This window comes from Panthera leo, chromosome D4, assembly GCF_018350215.1.
Source record: "Panthera leo isolate Ple1 chromosome D4, P.leo_Ple1_pat1.1, whole genome shotgun sequence".
In the NCBI taxonomy this organism is placed as follows: domain Eukaryota; kingdom Metazoa; phylum Chordata; class Mammalia; order Carnivora; family Felidae; genus Panthera; species Panthera leo.
This window is the reverse complement of record NC_056691.1, coordinates 83,571,908-83,585,532: the sequence shown is the minus strand read 5'-3', so window position 1 is coordinate 83,585,532 and position 13,625 is coordinate 83,571,908. Positions and strand designations below refer to the sequence as shown.

The 13,625-nt window shown below is 53.8% G+C and overlaps 2 protein-coding genes across 7 annotated transcripts; one reads left to right on the top strand and one right to left on the bottom strand.

Annotated features, from left to right (window-relative positions):
- Positions 1 to 3,668: 3,668 nt before the first annotated feature.
- RPL35 (ribosomal protein L35) lies at positions 3,669 to 7,891 on the top strand. Its single transcript, XM_042913512.1, has 4 exons — positions 3,669 to 3,774; positions 4,213 to 4,349; positions 5,818 to 5,899; positions 7,710 to 7,891. Exons 1-4 carry the CDS (start codon positions 3,772 to 3,774, stop codon positions 7,857 to 7,859), a joined length of 372 nt encoding a protein of 123 aa, XP_042769446.1. The 5' UTR covers positions 3,669 to 3,771; the 3' UTR covers positions 7,860 to 7,891.
- A 28-nt stretch (positions 7,892 to 7,919) lies between these two features.
- On the bottom strand, positions 7,920 to 12,168 carry WDR38 (WD repeat domain 38). 6 transcript variants are annotated; one of them, XM_042913505.1, is made up of 10 exons: positions 12,000 to 12,168; positions 11,337 to 11,457; positions 10,165 to 10,281; positions 9,987 to 10,084; positions 9,492 to 9,572; positions 9,144 to 9,275; positions 8,915 to 9,064; positions 8,438 to 8,485; positions 8,251 to 8,325; positions 7,920 to 8,147 (listed from the first exon to the last, which is right to left on the bottom strand). In XM_042913505.1, exons 1-10 carry the CDS (start codon positions 12,147 to 12,149, stop codon positions 7,920 to 7,922), a joined length of 1,200 nt encoding a protein of 399 aa, XP_042769439.1. In that variant the 5' UTR covers positions 12,150 to 12,168. The 6 variants fall into 6 exon arrangements, with proteins under 6 accessions (XP_042769439.1, XP_042769440.1, XP_042769441.1 ...); XM_042913506.1 differs by lacking the exon at positions 9,492 to 9,572; XM_042913507.1 differs by lacking the exon at positions 9,492 to 9,572 and having other exon boundaries at positions 10,062 to 10,084.
- Positions 12,169 to 13,625: the final 1,457 nt, after the last annotated feature.

Genomic DNA, 13,625 nt, shown 5'->3' with positions numbered 1-13,625 from the left:
GGGTCACAGAGAGAGGGAGACACGGAATCTGAAACAGGCTCCAGGCTCTGAGCTGTCAGCACAGAGCCCGACGCGGGGCTCGAACTCACGGACCGCGAGATCATGACCTGAGCCGAAGTTGGCCGCCCAACCAACTGAGCCACCCAGGCGCCCCACTATGATACTTCTTAATCTCAGGTGCTAAAGGTCCAGACTCTTACACTGGGAAATAAGTGCTGAATAAAAGTCTCAGAGGTCCTGGAAACAGGCAAAGCCCTCCTGCCTTTCAGCTCCATACCTTGAAAGGAATATTTGTGACCCAGGCAGGCCACATGACAGCAGAAATTCATATCCCCAGAACAGCCTGGGGAGAAGGAACTTTAAGCCAGAAATGCCCATTTTAGGGGTGCCTGGGTGGCTCAGTCGGTCAAGCATCTGGCTCTTGATTTGGGCTCAAGCCATGATCTCACAAACTGTAAGATCAGATCAAGCCCCAAGTCAGGCTCTATGCTGACAGCTGGAACCTGCTTTGGATTCCCTTCCTCTCTCTCTGCCTCTCCCCACCTTGCACTCTCTCTCTCTCAAAAATAAATAAACCTTTTCTTAAATGCCTAATTTATATGTAAGGAAATAGCCCCCAAATAAACTGGTGACTGAAATAATGGCCCTGCTTATGACTGGATCTCCCAGGCAGGGAGTCAGAATTTAATAAATCTATATATACTATCCTGGTGCACCTGGGTGGTTCAGTTGGTTGAGCCGCTGACCTTCAGTTCAGGCCATGTTCTCTCAGTTTGTGGGTTTGATCCCCACATGGAGCTCTGTGCTGACAGCTCAGATCCTGGAGCCTGCTTCAGATTCTGTGTCTCCCTCCCTCTGCTGCTTCCTTGCTTGCGCTCTGTCTCTCTTGCTTTCAAAAAATGAATAAACATTAAAAAAAATTTTTTTAATCTATACTATGTCAGGGATGACTGTGCTGAGGGTATAAAACCATGCAGGGCCTCACAGTACCTTAGGTAAAGTGGTCAGGAGAGATTTCTCTGAGGAGGTGACACATCAGGGACCTGAAGGAAGTGAAGGAGGAAGCCAAGCAAAGGCCCAGAGACAGGGCAGGTGTGGCATATTCCGGAAACGGGTCATACTGGGGCACAAGAGTGAGAAGAGATGGAAGCAGGAGAGGTTTTGTAGGCTGAGGGAAGGACGTGGTCAAACTCATGGGACAACACTGGAGATTCTGGGCAGTGATGTGATCTGACTTTAAGCTTGAAAAGTGTCCCTCTGGGGCGCCTGGGTGGCTCAGTCGGTTAAGCGGCCGACTTCGGCTCAGGTCACGATCTCGCAGTCCGTGAGTTCGAGCCCCGTGTCGGGCTCTGTGCTGACAGCTCAGAGCCTGGAGCCTGTTTCAGATTCTGTGTCTCCCTCTCTCTCTGCCCCTCCCCTGTTCATGCTCTCTCTCTGTCTCAAAAATAAATAAACATTAAAAAAAAAATAAAAAAATAAAAAAGTGTCCCTCTAACAGCTGTATTGAGAATATATGGGAATAAGAGCTAGAGAAGTGATTTAAAAGGTGACACCAATGGTCCAGGTGACAGGCAATGGTTAGCTCGGGCCAGACAGGTGCCAATAAGAGTCGTGGGAAGATGTTAGGTTATTGTGAAAGCAGAGGCTGCAGAATCTGCTGGTGTTTGGATGTGGCATGAAAGGAAACAAGGAGGGGCGCCTGGGTGGCTCAGTCGGTTAAGCATCCGACTTCGGCTCAGGTCATGATCTCGCGGTCCGTGAGTTCGAGCCCTGCGTCAGGCTCTGTGCTGACCTCTCGGAGCCTGGAGCCTGTTTCACATTCTGTGTCTCCCTCTCTCTGACCCTCCCCCGTTCATGCTCTGTCTCTCTCTGCCTCAAAAATAAATAAACGTTAAAAAAATTAAAAAAAAAAAAAGGAAACAAGGGAGTAACAGATGACTTCCAAGTTAAGAAAGATGCACATAATCATTTCTAAAAGAACTATAAGCATTTGGAAAATATGACAGCAAAGTCCCCTCGCACCATTCAACTTTCTTTCAAGACTAATCCATGCCAAGATTGGCTTCCGTCTGCCCTCTCTTCCTCACACCCATCTACTTGGAAGCCGTGGTCTGTGGAATGCTTATTAATTCATTCATCCAACAAGCATCCATGTGCTGGGCCTGAAGACTAGATAAACTAAATCAAGTGTCAGCCAAGGTTCTACCCAGAGGGAACTTACAGGCTGGTTGTGGAGACAGACTTATAACTTTTTTTTTTTTTTTTTTTTGAGAGAAAGCGCGTGCGCTAGTACGGGAGGGGCAGAGGGAGAGCGAGGGAGGGAGAGGGAGAGAGAGAGAGAGAGAGAGAGAGAGAGAGAGAGAGAGAGAGAATCTCAGTATGGAACCGGAGGCAGGGCTCAATCTCAGGACCCTGAGATCATGGCCTCAGTTGAAATCAAGAGACGGTCGTTTAACTGACTGAGCCATTCTGACACCTGGACCTGTAAACATTTTAATTCAGTATATTTGGGGCTAAAGAAAGGATTGCACAGAAAGCTTGGGACATCAAGCACTTGGCTGGCTCAGTTGGAAGAGCATGACTCTTGATCTCAGGGTCGTGAGTCAAGCCCCACATTGGGTGTAACGATTACTAGAAAATAAATTAATTAATTAATTAATTAATTAAACGATGACGAAGACAACGACTACAACAAAACAAAAACAAAAAGAAAGCTTGGGACACAAAAGGGAGATAATATACTAATTTAGTCAAAAGCTAAGGATCATGGGTAGAACCCAATAAAGGGATGGAAGAAGCCTCCCTGGAACCGGACAGTAACAAGGGGGCAACCTGGCTTTGACTAGTGGTCTAAAAGGTGTTGGTTCATATTTGTACATGGCAATGGAGTGACACTGGAGTGATTCACGTTTGCTGGTTGGGGCAACTGCCTGGTCAGAAAGCCTGAGCACCTTCCCTGCTTTGTGAATTCTCCTTTAACTTTCAGGGCCCAACTCAAGTGTTCATTCCACAGGGAATATTAATGTCAATCATACTTTGAACGATTGTTGTGCATTAGATCTTGTGCTGAGAGTTTCTCGTGTTCGTAAGCCTCAAAAAATACCCATTTCACAGGTGAGAAAACTGAGACTCAGAAAGGGGAAGGGATCTGCCAAGAGTCCCAAGCGAACAAAAAAAAAAAAAAAAAAAAAGGCCCTGAATGCTTTCCCCTGCCACGTGCTGCCTCCACTGGAACATTTATGGAGTTGTGAGTATAGCTGTCTGATCCCGCCTCTCCCTGCCCTCTTCGGATTTTAAATTCCTTCAAGGCAGAAGTTGGGTTCATTCATCTTTGAAAACCCTCATCCCCTCCAACCCCAGGGCACTGGCGCCCAGATCAAGGCAGCACAAATGGAGCGACCTGCAAAGGTCTACTGAATGAATGAATGAACGAGTAAATGACTGAATGGACGAATTCGAGTCCTCACTGTGCTATCTCCGGGAAGCTGCCAGTCACCCTGGGCCTCGGTTTCCCCAACTGCTCTGCTCAGGAGACAGGAAGACCTGAGTAATCCCAGGTGCGGGGCTCCTCGGGGCGAAACTGGGCGGGCGGTACCTCGGCGCTCCCTGCGGCTGGGTAGGGATTGGAGTCAGGGGCGGAGCTAGGGCTCCCTCGGGGCGGAGCCATTGGCCGCGCCCGCCGCCACCCGGCAGTAGTTGTGGAGGTCAGCCCCGCCCGCTTCCTCTTTCCTTCGGCCTCTTTCCATCGGCGCGGCGGCAGATTGTGTAGACATGGTGAGGGCGGTGGAATCGGGTGCCATCCCCGCGCTGTGGGGCTCGGGGCCTGGGGTGGGGAGCTCGAGGTGAGCACTGGGGTTCCATCTGTCAGCCGGGCCTGTAAGGCGCCGTGCCGAGTGGCTTAGCGCCGCCACAGCAGGACTCCCGCCCTCTCCCTTGTTGGCCTGGGCCTGGAGAGGTGAGCCCGCGCTGCCGACGCCTCCGTCTTTCTGTCTGCTGAATGGGAGCAGCGGCCCAGCCTCGTAGCGGACCTGGGCGAGGGCGCGCCTGCGGGGGCCTCAGTTTCCTTGCCCAAGGCACAGACTAGGGGAGGGATGCCGGGCTCGCAGCCCGTCCTCCGGGGGCTGATCACGACGCAGGCGGAAGGGAGGATGGCCGCTGGGAAGGGGAGACAACCTTGCTGGGTGTTTGACCCAAACCCTTGATTGCGCACAGGCCAAAATTAAGGCTCGAGACCTTCGCGGCAAGAAGAAGGAGGAGCTGCTTAAACAGCTGGAAGACCTGAAGGTGGAATTGTCCCAGCTGCGCGTCGCCAAAGTGACAGGCGGGGCGGCCTCCAAACTCTCCAAGATGTGAGTGAGGGGCGGCAGGACCACGGTTTTCTCGGTGTGGGGGACACCTGTGCGTTGGAAGCATTTGTACAGTTTTCGAAGCTGGCTAAAGGAAATGTCCGTTTCATGGACCCGTGGGTTGGAATGTCATGCCCTTCTTAACCAGCCTTTCCAGGCTCGCCTTGCTCACACCCAGCTGCATGGGAGACCCGCTGTGTGGTTTTCTTCTTATCTGCATTTGACCATTTTGTCCTTTTGCCTGGAGTGCCCTTGCTCAGCTTCTCTGGTTGAAGAAAGAACAGGTTGTCCCCGAAGCCCCTTTTTTATTTTTTTAATCTCTTTTTAATGTTTATTTACTTTTGAGAGAGAGCAGGGGAGAGACAGAGAAAGCGGGAGACAGAATCCCAAGCAGGCTCCAGACTCAGAGCTGTCAGCACAGAGCCTGAGGCAGGACTTGAACCCAGCAACTGTGAGATCATGACCTGAGCCAAAGTCAGATTGTTAACGGACTAAGCCACCTAGGGGCCCCCCTGAAGCCCCTTTTTAACGCTGCCTTGAAAAGCCTAACCAGACCCATTTCTCCCACCAGCACTTGGTCCTCCCTGCCCTCCTCCCTCACTTGGTAGATCAGTGCCTTGTGCCCACCTCTCCCTTAAGTTGGAGTTAACTTAGTTACATGAATCAAGAATCAGGACTTGTGAAAGGAACATGGGTTTGGAGTCTGTGGAGCTGGGCACAGATTCCACTTTTGCCACATCCTACCCGATGGGTGTGCTGACTCATCACTCAGAGTTGGTTTGTTGTTTTAGTTTGTTTTGCTTTTCTGTAAAATGGGCCCCCAACAACCAACTCGCAGTGCTGGGAGGGGATTGGATGAGTTGGGGAACACGCAAGCAAGTTGCATGCTGAGCCCTCAAGACTGTTTACCAGCTGTCTACTGAGTGGCCCTCCTTCATCCCCCAGCATGCCTGGTGTTCAACATTGACCACAAATCACTTATTCCCAGCTTCTTCCTATGTTCATCCTCTCCCCCCATGGCCTACGTCTTGTTGCTCCCCCCCCCCCCCCCCCCAAGTGGCTCTTCCTGTGACTCCTTAAACTTGTTGCCCAGCTTGTGGCATGATTTCCCATAGTCGACTTTGACTTTGGTTAGGTCTTTGTAGCTGTCAGGATATATGGCCTGGGGTGGAAGGTCTTTCCTGATCTCCCTTCTGCTTCTGCTCAATGAATGAATACTTCACAGCTTCTCAGAAGCACTGGGTATGCCAGCCCTTCCCTGTCCCCACTCGAGGGATACCCATCTTCTAGAGTCTTCAGACCTCACCCCCAGAACCACCTGGGCTGGGTTAGGCACCTCGGGTGAATATGGACAAGCTGGTGGGGAATAATACCGCTCTTGTCTTAGGACATCTGGGGTCCTGAATGAAATGCCTGGGGGAGGGGGGCACTGTATCTCTCCACCATCTTCACTGATGTCTCTGTTTTGTAGCCGGGTTGTTCGTAAATCCATCGCCCGCGTTCTCACCGTCATCAACCAGACTCAGAAAGAGAACCTCAGGAAATTCTACAAGGTGAGTCTGGGCCGGGGGGAGTCGGAGGGATGCTTAGCTGCAGGGGCAAAGTTCCAGCTCTTCCTTGGCCAAAAGGGTGGTAGGAAGAGGCTCTTTTCTGCTGGGGTGCATGGCAGCGGGCTTTCCAGAGCCTTCCCAACCTGTAGCTGGTTTCGCTTCCAAACCAGCATCTTGGCACTAGTCTGCATTTCCTCGGGGCCGCACTGGTCCAGAAATCAGCGTGGTGAGAGTCTGGCTGGAGCCTTGGGTTTCGAATCCAGCCTCACCAGCTGAGTAAGCCTGAGCAAGGTTATCAGGGCTCAAGCTGTGAAGCAGAACCAGTTGGAAACTTCATGTGTGTGTGGACATGCACTTGACTTATTACAGAGAATTGGCTTATGTGATCGTGGGGGCTAGCTGATAAGTCCAAAATCAGCAGGGCTGGCTATCAGGAAGAGAAGGTCATGGGCGGGCCGGAACTCACATGACACAGGTTGAAGCCCCTGTCCTCCGGTGGGATTTCTTGGGGAGATCCTCAGCCCTGCTTTAAAGCCTTTCAGCTGAAAGCCGCCATGTGTTCCTGGGTTAGCTGCCCCCAGGGATAGTAGCATGTGCAGGGGGTGGGGGGGTGGGGGGGGGCAGGCAAGGGTGCCGCCATCCCTGAATGTGTGTACATTGTGTGTGTGTGGGAATGTTTTCTGAGAATTGGGCTTGAAACTTAGATGTTTTTTATTTTTGAGAGAGACTGTGGGGGAGGGGCAGAGAGGGAGACACAGAATCGGAAGCAGGCTCCAGGTTCTGAGCTGTCAGCACAGAGCCCGACGCGGGGCTCAAACTCGTGAACTCTGAGGTCATGTCCCGAGCCGGAGTCGGACACTTAACCGATTAAGTCACCCAGGCGCCCCAGGCTTGAAACTTTGATCAGGCTCCAGAGGGACCATGGCAGAGGTGGTGGGCGGTCTTTCCAGTGAGTTCACCCCCTGCCAGGCACCACTCAGTCCAGGGGTGGTGGGGGGAAGGGTCAAGGTGAGGTCTCTGTCTCTAGGTTAGTGCTGTCGGCACGGTCACAGATGGCCACGTGTGGCTGTGGTGGCTGAAGGCCTGGATTTTTAACGTAGGCCTCGCGTGGCCAGCGCCTGTATTGGCCAGCAGAGCTCTGAGGGCTTAGGAAACTTGAAATGGATGAGGCCCTGACCTGTGCTGTGGATAACATGGATATGGGTGGACAGAGACTCATGCTTCCAAATCCCCCGTCTTCGAGCTTACCCTCCTCTGCGCAGCTCGTTTCTGTTTCTGCACTTCTCTGCCCTGAGGCTGTTCCCCCTCTTAGCTCTCACACCACTGCCCTGTGCCTGTACCGCCTCTGGACTATTGGCAGTTCCCAGAAAGTGCCTGAGCTGGCATTCTTCAGGGTTTTTGTGCGCCCCGTTTTCTCCCCCTTGGAACTGGTGTTCACTCCGATTGCTTGCTTTGTAGGCTATTTCCAGTCATTAGGTGGAAGCTTCCTTTATCTTTTCTCCTCTTCCCCACCGATGGGCCGCTTGTTAGCTGCGCGGTCTTACCCACTGGGTTGGGAGCTCCTTAAGCAGGTCTGATTCTTCACTGAGGTGGTACCCAGCACAGGGCCTCAGTCCCCTACTGGGCTGGTCCTATACCTCCTCACGCTCAGGTCTACACGTTAACCTTCGCATCCCAGTGGCCCCCTTCAGGCACTTCCAGCATCTTCCCCGTGCCCGCTAGCCGCTTAGTTCCAGCCTCGGAGGCTTCGTTAACTGCCGCAGTAGCCCCAAAACCCTGGTGCTCAGATTCCCCGCGCTCTCCCATCACCCAGGGTAAGAAGTATAAGCCCCTGGATCTGCGGCCCAAGAAGACACGTGCCATGCGCCGCCGGCTAAACAAGCACGAGGAAAACCTGAAGACCAAGAAGCAGCAGCGGAAGGAGCGGCTGTACCCACTCCGGAAGTATGCGGTCAAGGCCTGAGCACCGGCATCAATAAAACACAAACAAACTGGCTGGCCTTGCTTCATGTTTGCGGGTGTTTCAGCGAACCGTGCTGGAGAGGTGGGCTGGCGTGCCCTGGTTGTGGTTGCTAGGGGCCTGGGGGCTTTGGCAGGCCTGCCTGCGGCTGTTGGCAGCCCCGGCGTGGGACCGTGACCAATCCTGGTCACAGGGATCTGTTGGGTGCTCTGTTAAGGTTACTTTGGGCCTGTGGCGTGCAGCTGCCCTCACTGTCCTTTCAGGGGCTCGTCCTGCCGGGTCCCATGCGCCCTGGGCAGGGAGAGACAGGCTTGAGATCAAAGAGCCATTTGTGGTGATGTTATATCTGAGAGGCTCTGGGTGATTTGATCGTGCATCGAAGTTGGCGTCTTGCCTGATCAGCAGCTCCAGACACTAAGAGTTTCCCATCTGGGGTGAAGGCACAGGCGTGGGCCACATCCAGGACTCCCTGCCGAAAGCACTTCACTGGGCTCTGGGAATGCGAGTCCTGCCTGCCCCCAACCTCCCCTGGCAGGCCTTTTCCTACACCCTTGGGTGCTACATCCGTGGATCTTACTTACCTTCAGAGTCTCAATGCACTTTCCTGTGTTGCAGTCCCAGACTTTGACCTGGAAAATAATAAGCAGAAGGGAGGGAGGCCTCACCCCACAAGTCTGGCGTCCTTGAAACCACTTTGGAGTGAGTCCCAGCCAACCTCTTTACCTCTTGGTCTGGGTTTTGTTGTCTGTGAGGTGTATTTAACATGCCCAGCATAAAAATCTGATGCGAAAATTCAGTGCAGTGCAGTTTTCTTTTCCCTGAAGCTATGGTGTGTCTTAGAAATGTTATTGTCACTAGCAGCTTCTGGGCCAGTTTAGACCTTAGTGCCCAGAAGTGGTGGGCACCTGGGTTCTGTCCTTGTCACCTTCCTGTTCGGGGCAAATAGGATGTGGCCCTTTCTAGACCATGCTGAGGGCTCTGGTAAAGGAGGATGTTGGGTTAGGAGTGCGCGAGGAGGACAGGCCTGGGGCGGGCGGCAGGGGGGGTGGTGGGCTTACCATATGGGAGTAGCCAGCGCTGGCTAGCTGTGACCCATCAGGGGAGAAAGCTATGCTCTTCACCCAGGTGACATGGCCCTTGAGCTGAACAAGCAGGTTTCTGGTGGAAGGCTTCCAGATGTGGATGGTCTTGTCCCAGGAGCCAGAAGCCTGGACAGCAAACAGCTCTAAGCCCATGGGTTTGTAGCCAGCAGAGGGCCAGCCTGGAACCCAGGGCAACCTAGCTCACCAGGAGGCCGGATGCTGAGTAGCACAGGCAGCTGATGTTGCCACTGTGGCCCTCCAGCTCTTGGTGGGAGATCACTGGGGTCCCCGTCCGCAGGTCCCAGATGCAGATAGCAGAGTCCCAGGAGCCAGTGGCCTGCAGACATCTGCTGTGAGCATGAACTAGCAAGCCCATGCCCACCTTTTGTGGTTCTTAGGCTGGCCAGGCTCAGGAAGCAGGCAGTTTGTGAGCCCTGCTGAATTCCCCATCTTATAGATAAGGGGAGTGGCTCAGAAGAGCAGAGTCACCCAGTTAAGGTCTGAAATTCTGACCACTGCTCAGCCCCCAAGCAAGTAAGCAGATGTGGCTCACCAGGCAGTCTGAGCTGGGTGCGAAGTCACTGCTCTGGACAGAGTCTCGGTGCCCTCCTAAGTGGCGCAGCATCTGGCCAGACTGCAGGAGAGAGCCCTGAGCTTTGGAGGGTAGCCCAGAGCCTTGTGGTGCTAGGTTCTAGGCCTCAGATGGGTCAGACCAGGAATGGGTCAGACCGAGGACCCAGACCAAGGAGGGGTCAGACTTCTCCTTTCAGGGCTGCCTGGGTAATGTGATCACACAGGGTCTGGGGAGGTTACCTGGTCCTTGAGGGGAGGAGAGGGCAATCCAGGCTGCATGACCCTCACAGGCAGAGATCTTGAGGCACAGAGGGCTGGTGTGGCTGGGGATGTAGCTGCAGCCAGATGTAAGGGGGTCTTGGATGCCAGGTGTGGGCATGGGCAGTGGGGAAAATGGAACAACCTTTCTGGGGCACTGGGGTGGGGGTTGTCTCCTCCAGGTCCCAGGTCTCGCTCTGGCCGCCCTTCCACATACCTGCACCTCCCAGAGCACCACCCGCTTGTCCCAGCCACCCGATGCCAGCTGCTTTGAGTCAGGGCTAAAGCTGACCGTCTCCACACTCCTCTGGTGACCTGGTGGAACAGGATACGGCAGGGTCTAGAAAGGAACATAGGTTTGGCTACTTGGTCCTAGTCCCACCCAGTGCACTCACCCTTCAGGACATGCAGACACTTGGCTTCTGCTACATCCCACAGGCGGATGGTACAGTCACCAGAGGTCGTGGCAAAAAGGTGGCCATCAGGGGAGAAGCGGCAGAACTTGATGGGGCCTGGGTAAGCAGGCATGGTCAGGGAATGGGGTGCTGCCTTCCACCTTGCAGGCCAACCCCTGCCAATCTCTCTAGCCTTATCGCCTACCTACCCTCCTCCCTCCTAACTCTCTCACCCTCCAGCCATCTAGCAAGTTGAGCTTCCATGACTTGACCTGAAACACCCAACTTTATTTTGCCCATTTGTAAAATCAATGCCAAAAGCAAATGCAGGCACCTTCCAGAAACTTTTTGAGAGCCCAGCCTGGGTTTGTTGCCTCCTTTGAGCTCCCCAGTCCTGGACTTTACCTATTAACAACATTATTCAATCTGCCCTGTAATTACCAGATTTTTTTTTCTTGTTTCAGTAATAATTATAATAGTTCTATCTACTGAGTTCTTACTGGGCGCGAGGCACTTTGCATTATCTCATCCCACAGGGGAGCAACTGTCCCCATTCTAAAGAGAAGGAAATAGAGGCTCAGAGAGATGACATAACAATCACAATCAAAGTGGTTAAACAGCTGAACACTCTGCTAAGTGAAATAAGTCATGAAAAGGAAGGTACTTAGAGTAAATTCATTGAGCTAGAAAAAATGGTGGTTGTCAGGCTGGAGGAAGGGATGAATGGGGAGTTTAATGGGTATAGATAGAGTTTCCATTTTGCAAGATGAGTTCAGGAGACTAGCTGCACAATGAACATACTTAACACTACTGAACTGAACATTTAAAAATGGTTAAGATGGTAACTATTTTTAAACAATTTATAACAGTAGGAATGGGGACCTGACTCTCAACCAGTAGAGCATGTGACTCTTGATCTTGGTTGTGAGTTTGAGTCCCCTGTTGGGTGTAGAGACTACCAATTTTTAATTAAAACTTAAAAAAAAAAAAACAAACAGTAATAGGGTCTGAGTCCAGGTCTGTCAGAGGCCCTGTGTCCTTGCCCTCCTGCCCCAGCCCTGCCCAGGCTGTCTGGCATGAATGCCCAGCTCAGATGTCAGAGTGATAAGCTCTGCAGAATGCCAGACAGACCCGTGGGCCTTGGTCTCCACATCCAGCCTCAGGAGCCCCACCTGCATGGCCACCCAGCCTCCACAGCAGCCGCCCGCTCTGGGTCTCCCAGCCGTACACATAGCCATCCTCAGAGGCTGTGAGCAGCCTCTGGCCGTCGGGAGAGAAGGCTGAGGAGTTGACCTGGAAGGAGAGCACAGAGTAGTCCCATCCTGGGGCAAGAGACACCTGTCTGCTCATGCCTGACCCCAGACTCCTGGGCCAGCCCCAAACACTGCCCCATGGGCCTGGGGTTGGAGCTTAGACTTCAAGCCTCACTCTACAACTAGAGCTCAGAATGCAGGAACCACCCTTGCAGTCAGAGCCAAGAGCTTGGAGCCTTGTCTGGAATCCTGTAAAACCTGGGCCTGAAGCCTGAGAGTCCTCACTGAAGGTAGAGGCTGGAGCCTTCTCTAGAACCAGAGCCTGGCACCCCAGAGCCAAGAGCCCATTCTAGAGCTGAAGCCCAGAACTAGGAGTTCAAAATCTAAGCCCTGAATTCATTTTAAAGCCAAAGTCAAAACACTGGTGTCATCCACGAGTTTGCACCCTCTCTAGAACCAGAGCTTAGAATCTGTAGCCCATTCTGGAGCTGGGTGGGGGCCAGAGAACACTAGACAGAATAAGGAACCACTCTAGACCCAGAGCCAGGACCCTAGAGTCAGCAGAGCCCAACCGGACCTTACCTCCCCGCGGTGCTGGCCGAAGGATTTCACTCTCCCCACCGCCAGCGTTCCTGCGGACCGGCTGTTCATGGGCCCCAGGGCGCTGGTCCAGCCAGCCGGCCCCACTTGAGGTGGAGTGGATGGAGGAAGCTGTGTACAAGGGGTCTCCATGGAAATCGGGGCGGAGCACGCAGCCACTGCAGGGTCTCTGGGAAGCCACGAGGAGAGACAGGTTGGGAGAGACTGTTCTCGGCCCCCGGGGGGTGGGGCCGCGGCAGGCAGGACCATCCGCGGCTCTGAGAAGGTACTTACTTCCCCTCCTGGCCGCTGCCAGCCAGACCTTGTGCAGCCCCGACCTCGGGGCCAGACCACGAGCACGGCGACCGCTAGAGGGCACGCCAGCCCCACACACCGCCACTGCCTCCCGCTGCAGAGCGTGCAAGCTCCCAGACCCCTTTGAGAGGAGCCGCTTTCCCCATGTGCGCAGTGGGGTGGCACATTATAGGTGCCCAGGAAAGCCCGCTCTGGTTCCAAGACCCCTTTCCTCCTGGAGTGCCCAGTACTGAGGCTGAGAAGTTCCCATGAAGGGGGCAGGAAACGATGCTATCTGCCCTCCAGAATGGGGCGAGCCTGAGGTAGTGTGTGTAAGGCACAGGGCATTAGAAAGTGGAGTCCCTGTTAACATTCTGGCAGCACAAAATGTGGCCATCTGAGGATGTGGAGGATGTGGAGGCCATGGTAGGAGGCCCCAGGAGGTGTCAAGTTCCTTGTTGGATAGTTGAAGCTGAAACCAGACAGGAACAGGACTTGGTTTCAATGTTCGTTTTGCAGATGAGGAAATAGAAGCCTCATAGGTAGAGGGACTTTCCCCGAGGTCACTCAGGCAGTAGGAAACGAACTGGGACTTAACCCATGACTGTCTGACTTTGAGGGCCTATATTAGGACCATCTGCCATGAATTCCAGGGGTCTCAAGCAGATGCCAAGGTCCTTAACTCCTGGTACATCTGGGAAACTGAGGCCCTGAGAGGGCAGATTTGGCCCAGTAATCCAGTACTTCTGTGGCAGAGCTGGGGCCAGGACCCAGTCCCTCCCCAACAAGGCACAGGGGTGGAACAGAGACACCCTGTCTGCCACTGTCCAATGGATTCCAGGCTCCTTGGGGGTGGGGGTGGGGCAGTGCTGCTTTGGGAGCCTCAAACTCAAGGATTCCCAGCAGTGACTCACACCCCTCCCCCCAGACCTCTTTCCCAGACTCTTCTCACGAGATCCACTGCTCTCTATTTTAGGTCTCAGACAGTCAGGCGGGAGAGGGGGTGACAATGGCGGCTTTGAGGCGGCGCCACCCCCATCCTAACTCCAAGAGGGCCCAGGTCACTGAGTTGGCTCCTCAAGGACCCGTCTGGGTTGGGCCTGTGAGGCCACCACCCCATCCCTGGACATGGCTGCCGAACACAGTTCCTCAGAGCTATCTGGCCCCCCAGGCCCTCCCCACTCCCTCTGCGTAGGCAACTCCCTCCCAGTCCATGCCCCATCTGGCATCTCCCCAGCCACCTGGCTGCTCTTGCTTTACCTGGAGGGCCCAGAACCACCTAACCTCGTGCAGCCCATCACTCCCAGACCCCTGTGAACAGACCTTGTCCACCAG